Consider the following 19,031-nt stretch of genomic DNA (forward strand, 5'->3'; position numbering starts at 1 on the left):
GAGAAGAAAATCCCCCATCACACCTAGATGCATACACTCCCCTTCCAAAAGCTTAGGAGACAAGGTCAGACTGGGGTAAATAATCAAGGGCCACAATTTTTGGAAAAGGGAAGAAGGATTATCACCGTACTAGGCATCATAACGCTAACCTCACCGTCCGTGTCAAGTTTTTCAGGTTGTTATGACTTGGGGCAACTCCACCACCACCTACAATCTCTCCCCTTCCCCCACCCCTACTAAGCCGACCCTTTTTTTTCCTCTTTGATTTAGCATGGATTTAAAGGGGCCTGGATGACATATGGCAGGCCACGATATGGCCAGGTGTGCCCACAGCGGCCCACGGGCTGTAGCTGGTAGGGAGGGCAACGAGACGAGCTACAGCTTCACTTCTCCCATTGCCACATGCACGCGAATCCCCTGTGCAGCCGGTGAAAACGCAGACCCATACCTGGGGCCTGGGGGGAGCAGGGGTCTGAAATTCTGCTTTGCTTTTTTTTTTTTTTTTTTTAAGACTTTATTTATTTATTTGACAGAGAGAGACACAGCGAGAGAGGGAACACAAGCAGGGGGAGTGGGAGAGGGAGAAGCGGGCTTCCTGCCGAGCAGGGAGCCCGACGCGGGGCTCGATCCCAGGACCCTGGGATCATGACCTGAGCCGAAGGCAGACGCTTAACGACAGAGCCACCCAGGCGCCCCAAAATCCTGCTTTTCTAACAAGCACGCAGGTGATAACCACGCTGCTGGGCCGGCGAGCACAGTCTGAGTAGCACGTGGGCTCTGGACTCAGAGGGACCCTGACTGGGATCATCACCTCTACCTCTTACAGCTGCAGGGTGACCTGGGCAAGCGGGTCCCTTCCTGTACCTTTACAGGTTCCTCATTCTAAAATCAGGATAAATACCTGCCTCACACAGTGGTCATGCGGATTGCAGATAAGCACGGAGAGTGCCTAGGCTGGAACAATCCTCAATACGTGGCCATTATTATACTGACTATTGTGTTATTAATGAGCCAGCGGAGACTTGCCTTCCCCAGTGGCTCCGACACCTGTAACCTTATAAATAACCACAGCGCACGGGCTGAGCAACCAGAGCACCTGGTCTGTGCTGCTTTATTGCCTGAATAAAGTTTAGCACCTTTTTCGGATAATAAAGGCACTGCATGCTCACTGCAGAATATTTGGAAAATACAAGGAGAAAGAAAGAAGAAATGAAAACCCCTCAGTCCCGCAACCGGAGGGAATGCACAGTTAGCACTTCAGCTTATTTCCTTTGAGTCCCGCTCAGTAGGGCTGTGAAGGTATGGATACAGAGGTAGCTAAGAGCACCTTGCTGATGGCTTGTTTCCTGCTTCTTTCACATACTAGTATGTCCTGAGCATCTCCCCATTTCAGGGAAGAGGATTTTCAAGCATCCTGTGGAGTGACAGCATGGCATTTCGAAGCCGGAATGCTGACTTCTTTGCCAGGGGAGGAGGGCGACGAAGCTTGTAAGGAGCCCTGTGTGTTTTCTCCCTCTCTCTGTCCCGCTTATGTCCAGTGTCTAGGCCGGGCGAGTGGCCCAGCAGCGAAGGCAGCAGGCAGAGGTGGAGCAAGGCCCCACCTGGGTAAGTCCAAGGCAGCACCAGCCTCTTCCCAGGTGAGCTAAACAATAAAATAATTTTGTTGACCTCACCTTTGCTAAAGGTTTTCTTATACTGCATGCGAATAATGCATTCAAATTTGCACTAAACATACTCTTTTTTTACTGGCTTAGCTGTCTCCTGTGGCCTTCCTCATTTACTCCTAATGGACTACACCCTGGGGACCTCACTTTGCTCTGGAGCCCACTGCCAGTTGCTTGGATGGGATTACCTTGCTGGTCGATGGCCCCGTGGACACGCTGGACAAGGAGGGTGGTTGCAGCCCGGGGTATCCGTGCAGCCCATATCATGGCTGTATGGGATTCCAAAGTAGTAACCAAAACCTGGAAAGGAAGCAACCGGTGAGCACCCCCACTTGGCTTCTGTTCTATGAGCCTGCATTCTTACACCCAGGAAAAAATTTAATTTTCCATGATTTAATACTGCAGCACTATGGAGTATGCAATTAAAAGAGGATTTGATTAATATCCCTTTGTAGTATGCAAAGAAAACACTTTGCTGGGTTCTGGCTGTAAGACTAGATTTGCAAAACGTCTTGGGATTAGAGTTAACCCAGAGTGGGAGGAAACGGAGAGAGGTATTGCACAACTACCGTCCCCAGGGCACTTATGAACACATTCAATAAGTAGGTGGTGAAAATCAAGTACATGAATGGCACTGTAAGGAATAAAATAGACTGCCCTCAAGGGCCCGAAGGGGACGTAAGAGATAGAGATTAAACTATAAGAGGTCTGGATGAGGGTAATGGAGTTCCAGGACAGTGCGCCTCGGCAAGGGTACAAGCAGCAGGAGGGGATACAAATGAACTCGGAGATAGGAATCAAGAAACCTCGGAGTGCCCAAGCCAGCAGGTTTTTTGAGACCATCTGGTCCAGGGACACAAATGTATGGCAGGTGCTCTCTCTTCTCAGTCCCAATGGCAGACACCACAAATCCAAAATGGCACCACTTCCTGCTGAGCAGGATCCAGTCTCAGGATCCATTCCCCACACCAGCACAGGTCTCCAGAAATATGCACGCAAGGTGTCAACACCCCAATCTAGTTCAACCTCCTCATTTGTCAAGAGGAAACATCACCAGGTGGGAAAAGTATGTTCTGTGGTCATTTTTAGTGGAATAGCCAGGTCTTCACTTCCTTCACCTGCCACTCTTCACAAAGCACATGTGCAAGATGCCAGGGAAGTCCAATTGAGAAACGGGGCACAAGGGAAGAAAGGGGGAGGAAGGAGCACCAGAGAGGAGGAAGGAGTGGCACAGGGTGTTGGCCGGTGGGAGCCCGAGGCTGAAGGCTGGTTGCAGGCTGATTCTCTAGAAACCGTTCCCCAAATGCAAATATCTTCAGACGCTTACGTTCCCCCATGTCTAGGAGAGAGCACTGTGGCCTCTTTCCATGGAGCTAGAGGGAGATATTGGGGCGGAGTGGGGAGGCGGAGAAGTCTACAAAATAGTCAGAGAACCACCTTTAAGGAAAAGGCCACCCATTTGCTTGTAAAATAGCAGGAGCAGCTGGGATGCAAGCGCCAGGGAGGGACTGGGGAGAAGCCTGAGCAGCTGAGATAATGATAAATCACTTTCAAGAGAAAGCCTGTGGGTCCCCATCTGAAATGGGAGAGGCCGGTCGGGGGATAGCAGAAGCAAAAACCACAACTTTGGAAAGCCATCAATAATTCAGTGAATTGGACATTCAGAGAACGCACCAATCAGCAAACTGATTTTCAGATAATTGGCTCAGGCAGCTTGACCTTGGCCTATTCCCCAAGGTCAGAGAGTCAAAAGTCTGAAGCAGTGAACAGCGGCAGGAAGAAGGTAAGGGGGAGGCTCTCTGCTCCTCCCCGTTCGACAGACAGCCGCGTATTCTGGTGCAGTGCCAGCCGCGTCCCTGACACACGATGGTGAAGGTCAGAGTGAACGGATTTGGCCGTATTGGGCGCCTGGTCACCAGGGCTGCTTTTAACTCTGGCAAAGTGGATATTGTCGCCATCAGTGATCCCTTCATTGACCTCAACTACATGGTCTACATGTTCCAGTATGATTCCACCCATGGCAAATGCCACGGTACAGTCAAGGCTGAGAACGGGAAGCTTGTCATCAATGGAAAGTCCATCTCCATCTTCCAGGAGCGAGATCCCGCCAACATCAAATGGGGTGATGCTGGTGCTGAGTATGTTGTGGAGTCCACTGGGGTCTTCACCACCATGGAGAAGGCTGGGCTCACTTGAAGGGCGGGGCCAAGAGGGTCATCATCTCTGCTCCCTCTGCCCATGCCCCCATGTTCGTGATGTGTGTGAACCATGAGAAGTATGACAACTCCCTCAAGATTGTCAGCAATGCCTCCTACACCACCAACCGCTTGGCTCCTCTGGCCAAGGTCATCCATGACAACTTCGGCATCGTGGAGGGACTCATGACCACCGTCCATGCCATCACTGCCACCCAGAAGACCGTGGACGGTCCCTCTGGGAAGCTGTGGCGCAACGGCCGAGGGGCTGCCCAGAACATCATCCCTGCTTCCACTGGTGCTGCCAAGGCTGTGGGCAAGGTCATCCCTGAGCTGAACGGGAAGCTCACTGGCATGGCCTTCCGTGTCCCCACCCCCAACACGCCCGTTGTGGATCTGACCTGCCGCCTGGAAAAAGCTGCCAAATACGACGACATCAAGAAGGTGGTGAAGCAGGCGTCAGAGGGCCCCCTCAAGGGCATCCTGGGGTACACTGAGGACCAGGTTGTCTCCTGCGACTTCAACAGTGACACCCACTCCTCCACCTTCGATGCCGGGGCTGGCATTGCTCTCAACGACCACTTTGTCAAGCTCATTTCCTGGTATGACAATGAATTCGGCTACAGTAACCGGGTGGTGGACCTTATGGTCCACATGGCCTCCAAGGAGTAAGAGCCCCCTGGACCACCAGCCCCAGCGAGAGCAAGAGGAAGAGAGAGGCCCTCAGCTGCTGGGGAGTCCCTGCCCCAACTTATCCCGCAAAACACTGAGAATCTCCCGACCTCCACCATTTCCATCCCAGACCCCCTGAAGAAGGGGAGGGGCTTGGGGAGCCCTACCTTGTCATGTACCATCAATAAAGTATCCTGTACCCAGCCAAAAAAAAAAAAAAAGAAGGTAAGGGGGAGCATCTCCTGTTTGGGTTTATGGCCTCCTTCCGTGAACCCACTGGACAATTTTTACTTCTTACCACACTGGACATGTCTGGAACTCCCAGGGGCCAAATGTTTCCTGAGACGTGGACACCGAGGGGCTCATGATGAGAAAGCCAAAAGGGCTAGCAGACACCAAGGCAGGAAAGACGCCAGGAGAGAAGAATGTGGACCCATGGGAGCCCTAGGTCCCCCAAATGCACCTCAGTGACGCTATGAATGAAGATGTCCTAATTCAGAAGGGGTATCTCCCTGAAGCAGGATGGCTTGAGCACTAGTGGAATCCTTTTACATCAAGATCTTTACCTTCTGTCTCCCAGGTAACAAGTCCCCCAAAGAATTCTTACCACGGAAGTTGGGGTGATAAGAGCCATGGTGTCCGAGATGCCATTTACCTGTAGGAAAGCAAGAGAGAGACTTTCAGAGGAATCCCCACGGGTCTCCCAGTGCCTCTGGGGAGCTGAGCACATATGCAGTCCTCCACCCGTGTTGCCCTTTGCAGAGGACAAGCAAAGAGAGAATGCAAATGCTGTGTGAAAGTCAAGCCTCACTCTCTGGGACTGAGAGGGAGCCCACAGGGACAGAGAAAGCAAGGATGACTCAGGACCTACGCAGGAAAGCACACAGAAAAAAGGAAGGCAAGCCTTTACTGGGGGCCCAGAGACGCCAGCAGGCTGAGCTTCTGCCCCTCAAAGAGGGTTCAGTGCCCACAGCAACCCCACGCTGCCCATTGCACCTGCGCTGCCCTCCCGTGCCCTGCAGGGGCCCGGAGGACAAGCAAGGGCCCCAGACAGCCTTGGAGATGCCCGGTTCCCTCCTGGTTTCGTCATCTTCCTCTCTGGCCACGCTCAGCAGCCCACGGAGGCTGGACGAAGACCACCTCCCCCTTCCCAGGGCTGACCCTGGGAAGAGACGCCCGCCTGGACGTGCACGGCTGCTTCTCGCTCTGCACATGTGTTTGGTGGGGGAGAATGGGCGATGTGCGGTGGAAGCTCTGACCATGTTTGAACTCTCGGACCTGCTCATTCCACTCTGAGGAGTAAAGACCCCAGGGAAACCACCCACGAGGCAAGGGGCAGAGAAAAGAATGCGGTCCAAAGATCTAAACAGTGCCAGCACTGAAAAGCATGTAAGGGAAAGAAAGAAACGAGCAACAGTGAGAGGATGGCCAAGTAAATTATTTACATGGCCTCGACAAAACACTACCAAACTACCTTTTAGAGACAAATGCATGTAGGAAAAGGTAATAATCAGGGAATCCAGGGAAAGGGCAGATGAATGTCTATTATTCCCTTTTTGCAACTGCTCTGTAGGTTTGCGAAAAAATGTAATATAAAGCAGAGGGAAACAGATTAGGCACTATGTGGAATGCTTGGATTAAGCATTACATGGAAATCCAAAATTATATTAAAGTGTTTAAGTTATTTCTAAAATTATTAAAAGTATTGCAAATATGTAAAACTGTATTACATAGAAATATAAAATAACAGGAAAGGGGTTCAAAGGAGGACCAAGGGGTATGTATGCCGGTGGTAAAAACACATGGCGGTGGACCAATGTTAGAAGCGAAGTGTGGGTGGGGCAAAGGGGCTTGATATTCCCTGGTGGGGTTTTTATTTTTCCCGTAAGCATGCTTATAGGAAGTTCATGATGTCAATACATGGATGCGGTTGAACATCCTCTCTCTAACATGCAATGAACGGTGAGGGGGAAAGGGGGGGCAGCTGAACGGTTAATATATAATCAGTGGCTCCCTTGGAGTTCAAAGGCATGAAGAGGGGAGGGCAAGCGAGATCCAGCTCAGCTCAGGAAGAACCCGGCCCTCTGCTGCCTCATGAAACTTGAGAGTCAGAGAGCCCCAGGGGCCAAACCCTTCCCAGCTGTGAGCATGACTCGGACGCAAGTGATGGGGCCGCCAAGCATACTCAGCCCACCGTGGGGGCTTCACAGTGAATATACCTCGGGGTACGGGCAGAAAGGGAATGAAAAGACAGGACCCTAATCTGGACCTCCTCCCACTGGGGCTTGCCCTCCTGGGACAATGAATGCCAAGCTCCAGTTTGACCTGCTCTAAAAGCATGTCGGGCTCCTCGACCCAGAGGAGGAAGCGGGGCCGACACCTGAAACTGGAGCCTCCAGGCACCAATAACACCCTTCCTCACCACTTCACGAACGCATGGTGGAGGGAGGCAGGAATCCCACTGGACCCAGCTCTTGAGAAGGCAGAATAACAAGCACCTGCAGCCCGAGGCTGCTGTTGGCACTGCTGCGTTGCCTTGGCCTCTGAGGGGAGGACCAGCAGTGAAGCAAAGCATCGGAGCGAGGCTGGGCAGTCACACCTGTCTGGACGCATCCGCTCCGGGGTAGGCAGCACTGAACCCGTCCGCTCACCTGGCGGAAACTCGGTTTCCTCACACACATAATGGGGGAAATCATCCCCTCGGAACGCATCTCCGGACCCTAATGCGAATAAACAGCCCAGGGCCAGGCAGGTAGGAAATACTGAATAAGAGGTGCCTACAGAAATAAAAGGAAAAGAAGCTGCGTACCTACCCTGCACCCCTGCCCGCACTCACCCAGCTAAGAGAACCCTGGTTTTGTTCCGGGATCAGAGACGCGTGCCCCAATCCGAGTCCTGAGCCCAGTCTCCCAGCCTTCCTTGCGGCGGGGCGTGGCCACACAAATCCACCAATAAGAGGTAAGTGCATTTCCGCGCCGAGGGGTGGGCGTGTCCGAGAGAAGATTTGTTTTCCCGGTGGACGTGAATAAGTGAGGCCCGTGCACCCTCTCCTCTGTTTTTCCTTCCTTGAAGGCGAATTATGGTGAATGGGACTGAAGCCGCGCTCTTGCAGCCAAGAAGCAACAGGCATGAGGACAAAAGCTACTTGTACTATGGATAGCGGAGCAGAAAAAGAGAAATGGTTTCCTGGAGCTGCCGAGCCAATGAAAGCAATCACTCACCTCTCAGCTTATTATAACGGGAGGAAAATAGCTCCATATATGGTTTGGTTCCCTGGTAGGGTCTTTTCAGTGACTTAGAGCTCAAAGCTTTCCGACCTTATACAGCAGGAAATAAACAAAAAGCAGACGGGAGCAGAAGAGGTGGCAGCATGCTGGGGCTACATAAACACAAGGCAGGCACCGCAGGAAGTGCTGTGGGAGATGGGGGTCCCCCGGCTGCGGGGCTCCAGTGGTACCTATCATCCCAGTGACGTAGCCAGCTTGCTGCAGCACCTCTGCCAACGTGGTCTCGTTGAGCGGCAGACCCCCCACAGAGGTGACCGCAAAGTTGTGCGTGACTCCATTGCGAAGGCCAAGCCGGCCGGTGAGCAGGGAGGCCCGAGAGGGCGAGCAGGTGGAGGAAGCTGCGTGGAAATCCACAAACCTGCACAGAAAGAAAAGGGATTGGGCTCCTTCCATCCACAGACAGCCAAACCAAGAGAAGTTCAATTCCTACCCAGTTCCCAGGACGCCAGTGCTGGGAAAAGCTCAAAGACGACCCCTTGAACGGACAGGTTAGGAAAATGAAGCTCAGCGAGGTAATGCAACTAATTCAGGGTCACACAGCTCATGCAGACTGGTTTGATCTGGTATATTTGGTGGATCTTCTTTATCCGAAAATTCCATATTTCGAATTCATCGACTCACTGAAACCCAACTGTATCTCCAAAATCAATACTCATGGTTTTGAACGGTCACTCATGGACATTCCAAGATGTTCTAAAACTTTGTGTTTCCCCACATGCACATCCCTACCTGAGGTTGACGAAGGTGACCTTGTTTTGGCTCTCATACAGTGAGCAAATGTCCTTTCCACAGTCTACTGAATGCTATAGTTTTTGCATTTTTGTGCTTTCTGTTGGTGATTTTGATGTTTAAAATGGCCCACACACATAAGGCTGAGGGCTGGCTACTTCAGCCTAATAGAGACGTGATGTGCCTTATGGAGAAAATACAAGTGTTAGATTAGCGTCATTCAGGAATGAGTTACAGGGCTGTTGGCCATATGAGCTCGACGTTAATAAATCAAAAACTATATTAAAGAAGATGTTTTTAAACAGAAACACACATAAAACAAGGTTCCGTGCTGATCTGTTGACAAAAACGTAACCAGAGGCTTACAGGAACCGAACTCTATCGATCCGGTAGGAACAAGGGTTCAGTATTCCTTAATTCAGTGTTCTCCGTGACTTTATAGAGTAACTACTGCCAGTAACAAGAACCAGCTATATATATTACACATGACTGGATGCTCAATCTTTTTTTCTGGACACTGTGGAGAAATATAAAAGAAGTCTAGCCATTTTCCTGCCATCAGGAATGTGATTAAACTTCATGTCACTAACATAAATGGGGCAACCGACCTTGTGTGTCTCCTGATAGTATGATACGAAGTTGATCTCATCGAGGATTCTTGGCAAGAACATTTAACCTGAATCTAATCAGACCTCTGGACCTAATTTCCAGGTTATAGGAAATGTAGCTAATAGAAGAACAAATTAAATGACACCACAAGGAAATAATCTAACAAACCATTCTACACATCCTATGACAACTGGTGTAGTTCTTCAAAAAGTCAATATCCGAGGGAAAAATGGGATGGAGGGGGGATATTCTCTACTAAAGAGACAAACCAAATGTAATACATGATCCTTGACTGAATCCCAGTTCGAACATGCTAACAGCACAATTGGGGGCTAATTAGGGAAATTTAATATGGACTGGATATAAGATGACATTGGGTGATCATTGTCCATTTTCTTGATTATGGCCATGTAGAAGAATGTTTTTGTTCTTTTCTTTTTCTTCCAGTTGTATTGGCATATACATTGTATTCACTGAAGGTATACAACATAATGATCTGATACACGTATATATTGGGAAATGATCACCACAATAAGTTTGATGAATGTCTATCACTTCCCATAACTATGATTTTTCTTTCTTGTGATGAGGATTTTAAGATCTCCTCTCTTGGGGACTTCCAAACATACAATACAGTATGGTTAACTAGTCACCATGCTGTGTATCACATGCATAGAGACTACTTATCTCATGATGAGGAGTTTGTACCTTTTGACCCCCTTCATTCATTTCCCCCCCGCACCCCACCCCCACCCCTGGCAACCGCCAATCATTCTCTGCATCTGTGAGTTTGGTTTTTTTAGATTCCACATTTACATGAGATCATATAATACTTGTCTTTGTCTATCTGATTCCCTTTACCTAGTATACTGTCCACAGCCATGTTGTCACACATGGCAGGATTTCCTTCTTTTTTACAGATGAATAATCTTCTGTTGTCTATGTATACCACATTCTTATTACATTAGGAATATTTTGTTATTACATTAAGGAAGTTATTACATTAAGAACGGTTTTATTCTCAAGAGATACATGCTATGGTGTTTATAATAAAAGAGCATGTCTGCACTCTTCAAATGACTCAGGAAAAACACCACCACCTTATTTACAGATAGTACAAACAAAAATGGCAAAATGTTAACAATGGTGGAGTATATTGGTGTTTGACTATTCTTTTCACTTTCTTTTATGTTTGAGATTTTTTAATATTAAAGGTTAATAATTAATGTTTAATATTATAAGTTTCAAAAGGATGACAACCCGGAGTCTAGAATGAGCAGGGCAGTGGCAGGATGGGTGGCCGGCCTGAGCGGGAGGGTAGGGAAGGTAGGGAGGGGCAGCTTAAAGTACAGCTCGGCGTGTCGGAACCACGCGTGTCCAGGGTGCCTGGAGCCGGGTCCCCCTGCTAAGCCGCCACCCTGGGCAGAGCGAAGCCCAAGGTCCGGTGGGGTAAGGGCCTGGCCCACAGATGCCAGGTCAGCAGAGCCAAGCAGGGCTTGGTGGCTCGCCCCTCCTCTCCGCATCTGACCCATCCTCACCCAGCAGCCGAGGGCAGGCCTTAAAGTGCCCCCTCTGACCACTGCTTAATGAATGAAATGATTGCCTGCTCCGCTCCCTCATGGCCCACCTTTTGGGCTTCTCCTTCCCTCCCCGCCGTGCGCACCAGCACACAGTCTTCGTCCAGGTCTGCAAAATGCCCGCTCCTTCCCAAGGTCAGCCTCCCCCTGGCACACTCTCCCCGATCTTCGCATGGGCTTTCCTCCCCGCCTCGGTTTTCCTGCAAGGGGGCCACTTCTGTCCTCTAATCAGGCACCCCCGGGGCATACTTGGTAGCACTGACCCCAACTCCAATTATCTGGTATGTCTTTGTGTCCTTTCATTCTGGGCCATCCTCCATCCATGCAAGCTCCCTGTGAGGGGGAAGAGGGCTTGGCCTACGTTGCTCATTGCTTGCTGCTCGCTGCTTATCTCCAGCTCCTAAAACAGGACTCTATAAATACAGGGGGAAGGGAGAGGAGAGGATGGGGGGAGGGGGAGGGGTCTTTCCTTCCCAGCAACTTCATTGAAAATGTAACCAAACCTCAAAATAAGCATCATTGGGAAGTGTGATGGGGGGCAGGGGGGCTCGCTGAGCACATTCACCAAAAGTTGTAAAGCTAACGTGCAGGCACGGAGGTTGCAAGCATAAGCATCACGCTGTGAAGCGTTACAATGTGAAGAGATAGGACATCAGGGGACCCACGGGAAAGCAACGGGATGAGGTCACAGAGAGAAGTGCCTGTTTAGACACTCCCTTCCCACACACCGCAGAGCCTGGCTCACCACCTGCCCCCTACATTAGGGCCTCAGGTCTCCACCATAACCCCACACCTGGACGGTGATGGCCCCCAAACCAACTGAAAGCAGCTCTAGACCAAGACTGGCCACTTGCCCAGGGGAGTCCACCCAGGGCCGTGCTTCCTGGCGGGGGGGGGGGGGGGGGGGGGGGCGGGGGGGGGCGCGGGCTTAGGGCAGCCTGGGGACATTTCCTTGTTTTCTGTGTTCTCCCAGAGGCCAGCCTGGGGCAAGAAAAGGGGGAAATGCATACAAATCCCTGCTTCTCTGAGCACACAATTCTTGCAGAAGACGTGTTTAAAAGGGACTCCACCAGCAGCCTCTCTCCTGCTGGCTGCCAGGTCCAACTGGACTAAAGAAAGCCCCAGGAGTCTGTAATGTTTCCACACCCCTCCAAGACGCCCTGGGGAGCTCCCCGCAGCCTGCTCACAGTGGACAGGGAGGGCCCTGAACACCCTGCCCTTCACACTGACCTTGGCATTTGCAGGGGTGATGGCCCTGGAGGGCAGTCAGGACTGCAACGCGGGTCAGCAACACAGTGGTTTCCTCCTCTCTTGTTCCTTTCCCTTTCTCTCTCTCTCTCTCTTTTAAAGATTTTATTTATTTGTTTGTCAGAGAGAGAGAGAGAGAGAGAGAGAGAGCACACAAGCAGGGGGAGTGGGAGAGGGAGAAGCAGACTCTCCGCTGAGCAGGGAGCCCGACGCGGGGCTCGATCCCAGGGCCCCAGGATCATGACCTGAGCCGAAGACAGATGCTTAACGAACTGAGCCACCCAGGCGCCCCTTTCTCTCTCAAGCCTAGGGCTTATAACGAAAAACTTTTAACCTCTTACAAACTAATGACCAGGTGACCCAGCGATTCCACCACCAGGACTCGGATGCCCCACAAGAAGTGGAATCAGGGACTCAAACATGTACTGCCACGTTCATAGTCACAGCTGCATTATGCCCCATGGCTGAAAGGTGGAGGGGGCACAGTTGGCTATCTGCGGGCGGGTGGACAGACAAAATGTGGCCCATCCACACGCTGGGATACTGTTCATCCACGAAAGGGAACAAAGAAGCAATGACACCTGCTACAACATGGACGAACCCTGAAAACATGAGTTTAAGAAGCCCATCACAAAAGGCCATATATTGTACAGTTCCCTTTATATGAAATGCCCCAAGTCAGTAAATCCACAGAGATGGAAAACAGAGGCTGGAGGGAGGAGGGGCTTCGTGGGTATGGGGTTTCCTTTTAGGATGATGAAAATATTTTGAAACCGGATAGGGATAGTAGTTGTAAATACCACTGAGTCGTTCACTTTATTTTTTTAAAGATTTTTATTTATTTATTTGAGAGAATGAGATAGAGAGAGAGCATGAGAGGGGAGAGGGTCAGAGGGAGAAGCAGACTCCCTGCTGAGCAGGGAGCCCGATGCGGGACTCGATCCCGGGACTCCAGGACCATGACCTGAGCCGAAGGCAGTTGCTTAACCAACTGAGCCACCCAGGCGCTCAAGTCGTTCACTTTAAAATGGTTAATTGGGGGGCACCTGGGTGGCTCAGTCGGTTGAGCGTTTGCCTTCGGCTCAGGTCATGATCTCAGGGTCCTGGGGTAAGGTCCCACATCAATGGATCAGGCTCCCTGCTCAGCAGAGGGTCTGCTTCTCTCTCTGCCCTTCCCCCGGCTTGTGCTCTCTCTCTCTCTCTCTCTCTCTCTCTCTCTCTCTCAAATAAATAAATAAAATCTTTAAAAAAAATAAACTGGTTAATTTTATGTCATGAGAATTTCACTTCAATTAAAAAAACAATCCAAATCTTACAGACAAAGAGGAAAATGCCAGATTCTGGCTGAACAGACCCACGAAGCTAGGTGTCAGGTCTGCAGTTCTTCAGATGGGAAAATACTCATTTATAACCCAGGTGGTGATCTGTCATTTCATTCAATTTAGTCCCAAACTAATGATAAAGCAGCAAGCAGGGGCAGATCTGTGACAGATGCTGAGGAAGGACAGAAACAGTCCCCGTCCTCAGTGACCTTACAGTCTAGTTTCTGAACAAAAGCCTTACAGGTCATTTCTACTTTCCTAGGAACGGTTACACCCACGTACTTAGCACTAACTTTGGGCACGGCCCTTTACGAGGGTTAACGCATTTAACACGGCAGCCCCAGGATGCGCTGTTGTAAGCACTGCCGGTATAGATGGGGAGACTGAGGCAGCAGGACCCACGGCTGGACACGGTACAATGCCTTGTTCCCCAGGCACTCTGCTCCGTGCCGGCCCCCAGCCTTACACGGCACAGCTAGGTTTCCACGGGCAGTCTTTAAACTCAGGCCCATCCAATTCCAAATCCCCTGTGTGTGCCACGTAACCACACTGCCTCCATTAAGAAGTCCAGAGCGTGTCTGGAAAGCCGAAGCGAAGGGGCTGGGAGTGCCCACTCCACGGGCCTGACTTCGGAGGACACCCACCCCGAGAGACAGAGCGAGGTTTTTAAGCAGAGAAGAAACGTGCCCAGTCCCTCAGACTCAGGGGAAGGGAGGCAGAACAGGGCGGTGGCCCAAGAAGAAATTTCAAGGCTTCACCCAAAGACTGGTGTGGGCCACACACACATGCACACGTGCGTGCACAGGCACACACATCTCCAAATGCAGCTGGCTGTGAAATGAGAGAATTGCTAACTGGGCATCAGAAAAGCTCCTTGAAATAACATGACAAAACCCTGATATGATCAGTCCAGGTTTGGCCCCGGATCCTCCAATCCTGAAAACCTTTAAGAGAAAAACCAGACACCTGAACATCTGGCCTCCGTGGAGTCCTGCCTGAAAACAAGAGACCACACTCACCAGCTTTGACATCTCTTGAGCAAGCCATGCTTCTGGGAATTCATGTTTCCAGAAAGACGACTTCTGCACGGGGCTTCCTCGGCTCCAGACATCCTCAGCCCACACCAGCGGGTTCCCCACAGCCTCCCCTCCAGAGAACTCACCCCGAAGATGGCTACACAGGTGCTGAGTGAGGCCTTTCTGCAGGCCTCAGGGAGCCCAGGGGCTCTGGCTTCCCACCCTCCCACACAACATTCCTTCCTGACCCTCAGTCCCCTGGGGCTGGAAGACGCATTCCGGCTTTCCCTGCCCCAATCCCTATGTGCCCATTTCCCAGGCACGGGCTTCTCCAAAGCACCCCTACCTGCCAGACATCCTGGGGCCCCAAGGGTCCTGAATGGCGCAGGCAGCCAGCAACTCCCACTCCTCAAATTCCAAGCCAAGTTCCACCTTGCAGATCACACTGTTGCTCCCAAGACAGACACTCATCTCCGCCAGGCCTTTTCTGTTCTCTTCCTCCCAAGATTGAAGCTCGTGACCCTCGCAGCCCCACTTCTAAATCTCCGTCCCTTGTAATAATTCTTATCGCTCACAGCTCCTGCGTATCAAGCACTTACTACAACCCAGGCACTTGACATCCATAGCAGGTGTGAGCTTCTGTTAACCCTGGATTCATCCGTTCTGTAAGCTCTGTGCAGGCCGGCCCAGGCTTGTTGGTGCCATCTATTTACTACAACAGAACCAGCTGCACAATTTGCAGGACCCTGTGCAAAAGAAAACAAGGGAGCCCTTGCTCAGAATTTACTAAGCACTTCAAGATGGCAATGACGGAGCTTTAAACCAAGGGCAGGGCCCTCCTAAAGCACGGGGCCGTGTTTGCCTGCACAGGGCACACGCCCATAGAGCCGGCCCTGCCCAGCCACATCAGTTCAGTCTAGGACCCCAGTCGTCCCTTGGCCCACCGGGCTTCCCAGAGCAAGAAGATAAAGGCCCACCAGTCTTGGGCCCCAGACGTCGCTCCCATGTGGTACGTGTTGTGTCCTCTGCCAGTCTCTGCAAGTTTAGCTGGTTCTGCACACCCGCTCCTCCCCTTCCAGTCTTCCCTATGTCAGGAAATAGTACTGCCTCTCACTCGGCTACTCAGTCCAAAGGAGTCATCTTGATTCCTCTCTTCCCTCCCCCTCCACAGCCAAACTATTAGCACGCTCCTGAGAAGACTCCACTTCCAAATATCCAGAATCTATCCATTTCTCTCCATCTACCTGCTAACATCCTCGTCCAAGCTACTATCATCTTGCACCCAGACTACCACCGTAGTCCATATTATAGTCTCCCCAGGGCCGCCGTGTTGTATAACCCCAGGGGATGCCATTCACGCTGTTGTCCGGAGTTGAGCAGTGCACCGTCTGTCCAGCTGTATGTGGCCACCCTGCTCCCCACTTCCATTCCTGCTCCCAACTCCCCCTCCCTCCCACCCCCATTTGCCATGGGGCAGCCAAAGTAATCTCAAAAACTGCTTTTCAGCTAACATTCATTTCTGGCCGGAAGCCCTCTCATGGGTTCTCACCACAATCTAAGTAATTCCCAAGTCATTATGGTGGCCACCGGGCCCTCCATCATTGCTGCCCAGCTCGGGCACTGGAGCCCACAGAAAGGGCCAAATGGGCCACAGGCTTTCCAAGATCGGGTTCCTCTCAGTCCCAGGAACAGCCAGATGGGGCCCCAGGCAACTGGAGGCCCAGGGCAGTCTTACCCCAGCCGGGTGTGTGCTCTGCCCAATTCCAGGGAAAAGCAGTCCTCTGAGAGCACAACGCGGAGATAGCCCTTGGGGTCGGGCGCCCAGCTGGTCACCTCCAACCCCGGGGAGCCTCAGTGGAGATCAGCCAGCCGCAGCAGAGCTTGCTGGGGGAGCTATGGGGAGGAACGCACGGCCCTTTCCAGTGGGCTGCTCACACTTTAGTAGAAGTGTTAGGACATGTGGATTAAAAGACAAAGCCCCATAAGAGAAATACAAAGCAAGCACTGTGGGAGGCAGAGTGATAGGAAGGGTAAACGTGGACAAACGAGGGTGTGTTAAATCCCAGCCTCCACTCCCTCCAGTGTGAGACTAGACAGGTAACTTCATGTTGGCCTCAGTATCTTCCTCTGCAAAATGGGCGTAACACCACCTGCTTCACCAGCTTATTTGAGGGATTCGGTGGGATGATGTGCACAAAGCACCTAGCAGAGCTCCAGGTAGAGAGCAGGCTTTTAAAAACTCACGGTAGTCAAGGTAATTGGTGCCATGACTCGCTACATGGGGGAAGAGAGAACATTCCAGGTATGCAGGAGAGCACTGCCCTGGGCACCAATGGGTGGGACTCGGGGGAGGTGTGGCCCTTGGCTCCTGCTCACACTCCCCAGGCATCACCGTCCCTGCCACACGCATGTCACACGTCACCCCGGCCTCAGTGCGCACAGCACCAAGCTCAGCATCCTCCCTCTAAGACCCCTGTGTCTACCTTCCTCCCGGTAAACCTGGCTGGGACTGAGACACCATCTTCAAGTCCTTCTTTGCCACTTCCCACCTCCTTCAGCTCCTCCCACTCCCAACAATGCCACCCAGGATGTATATAGCTGTTGTCCCTCGCCCAGATCACTTCAGTGACCCTCCAAGATGCCAGGCTCACTCGCCCCAGCCCATGCTAGCAAGCAGACCAGTAGTGGGTCATGCTAACCCTGGACCCCAAGTCTTCAGTGACTTCCTTCTGCGTGGCCTCAATAACCCAACAGGCTCTGGCTCAACCTACCTCTTCAACCTTCTGAGTCCCTGCTACCTGACGTGGGCGGAACTGTGTCCCCCCAAAAGATAGGTTGAAGTTCTAACCCCCGTCCCTCAGAATGTGACCTTGTTGGGAAATAGGGTCACTGGGGATGTGAGCGGTTAAGGTGAGGTCATGCTGGGTTAGGGCGAGTCCTTCACCTCCTAGGACTGGTACCCCGATAAGAAGAGGAGAGAGACAGCGAGGAGCACGCCACAAGAAGACACAGAGACGCACAGAGGGAAGGTGGTCACACGATGACAAAGGCAAGGGATGGACACCGCCATGAGCTGAGGAATGCCAGGGGCTACCAGAAACTGGAAGAGGCAAGGAAGGAAAATATCCTAGAGGAAACACGGCTCTGCCAACATCTTCATTTTTTGCTTCTGCGGCTGTTATAGGATAGGAGCCCAGAATGTCACAGTGAACAACATCAAACCCTGCCCTCAAGTCGCCCGAAGTTCAGTAAGGGAGGTGGACAATCCCAGCGTGTGAGAGAGCTCCAAGAACAGTAAGCACAGGGTGTTCTGGAAGCATGCAAGGTGTGCATACATGCGTGTTGAGGAAACAAGCACTTCTCAAAAGAAGCTACACGTAAGCTGAGACCTAAAGTATAAATAGGCATTAACTTTATGTTTGTCTTATCATAATAAAAATAGCTGCCATTTATCAAGGGACTACCACCCCGATCGTATTGCATGTACGATTTCAAATGCCTAGGATTCCCATTTTACAGATAAGGGAGGTGAGGCAGAGAGAGTTTAAGCAGCTTTCCCAAGACCGTGCAGCTGGTATGGGTGCAGATGCACCTTACTCTGTCCAGTCACTGTGCCGTAGGCAAGACCGTACAACCCTATATTTGGGAAACGACAGAATTAGAACTTGAACCCAGGCCTGCCCAACCAAAATCCCATGCTCTTTTTACTCCCTTTACACCTGAGAGAAGGCTGGCCGGAACTGGGCCAATCCAGAGGTCGGTAAGATAAATCCAGAGGAAACTACCTAAGATAGGTGACTAGTCTTGGGCTAGGGAGGTCCTGAGACTCACCTCTGCTGGTGTCAGCCCCAAGAGCCTGACTCACATCCACACAAACCATGTGAGCCTAAGAGAGACACCGGAATGCCTGTCTCCAAACTAGCTCCAGGGATGAGGGCAGGAACCACAGTGTCAGAGGGATCAACAAGTTTCCTTCCTGGGCATGAATTACAGGGGAAATCAGAATCCAAAGTTTGCCTTGGTAAGCATGGAGTTAATTAATGCTAAGAGAATTCTAATGGATCACAGAAAAATCCTTGAGTTTGCTAAACTTAGGGAAATAACGTCCTCTGTGGACCAAGCATTGTCAGTGGGTCTGGGCTGCACAAAGGCTGTTGACCACAATTTTCTTCCCTGGCACTCGGAACTGAAAGCCCTAAACTCTATATGGTGGTATTTGCAGGTGGGGGCTTTGAGAGGTAATTGGTTTTAGTTGTGTTCACAAGGGTAGAGTCCCTATGATAGGATTAGTGTTTATATAAGAGGAAGAGACCAGACATCTCTCTCTCCCCCCTCCATGTGACACACAGGGAGAAGGGGGCCATCTGCAGCCAGGAAGAGGGTCCTCAGCAGAACCCAACCACGCTAGCAACCTGATCTTGGACTTCCTAGCCTCCAGAACAGTGAAAAATAATTCCCATTGTTTAAGCCACCCCTTCTATTGTATAGTAGCCCCAGGGGACCAGTACACATGGGCAGAGCCCAAAACGCATTGCCTAGATGTTGTCCCTGCTTGCCTGTCTTTCACGACCATCCTGGGGACAGGCTCTCCGTGAACACACACCACCTCCCTCGTGGGAACAGCTTTCATGCATTTCTACGGCATGTGGAACTTCAAGTTCCTCCCCAGACTGTGGGTTCTGTGAGGACAGGGTCGGAGTTGCAAGAGCAGC

At 51.3% G+C, this 19,031-nt stretch overlaps 1 protein-coding gene and 1 pseudogene across 3 annotated transcripts in view; one reads left to right on the forward strand and one right to left on the reverse strand.

Annotated features, from left to right (window-relative positions):
* The window catches only part of ARSG (arylsulfatase G), a 101,926-nt gene that overhangs the window by 35,913 nt on the left and 46,982 nt on the right, over window positions 1–19,031 (reverse strand). For all 3 annotated transcript variants that reach the window (XR_015769312.1, XM_028112882.2, XM_028112883.2), the window contains 3 exons: window positions 7,989–8,176; window positions 5,139–5,186; window positions 1,853–1,964 (listed from right to left, as the gene is read on the reverse strand). Coding sequence is in view for 2 of the 3 variants with exons in the window: in XM_028112882.2 (XP_027968683.2) it covers window positions 1,853–1,964; window positions 5,139–5,186; window positions 7,989–8,176 (348 nt within the window). In the remaining variant the exon portion in view is untranslated. The remainder of the gene's footprint in view (window positions 1–1,852; window positions 1,965–5,138; window positions 5,187–7,988; window positions 8,177–19,031) is intronic.
* On the forward strand, window positions 3,504–4,725 carry LOC114216317 (glyceraldehyde-3-phosphate dehydrogenase pseudogene; annotated as a pseudogene).

Source organism: Eumetopias jubatus, unplaced genomic scaffold, assembly GCF_037043125.1.
Source record: "Eumetopias jubatus isolate StellerSeaLion01/CBP00866 unplaced genomic scaffold, mEumJub1_p1.0 scaffold_10, whole genome shotgun sequence".
Taxonomy (NCBI): Eukaryota; Metazoa; Chordata; class Mammalia; order Carnivora; family Otariidae; genus Eumetopias; species Eumetopias jubatus.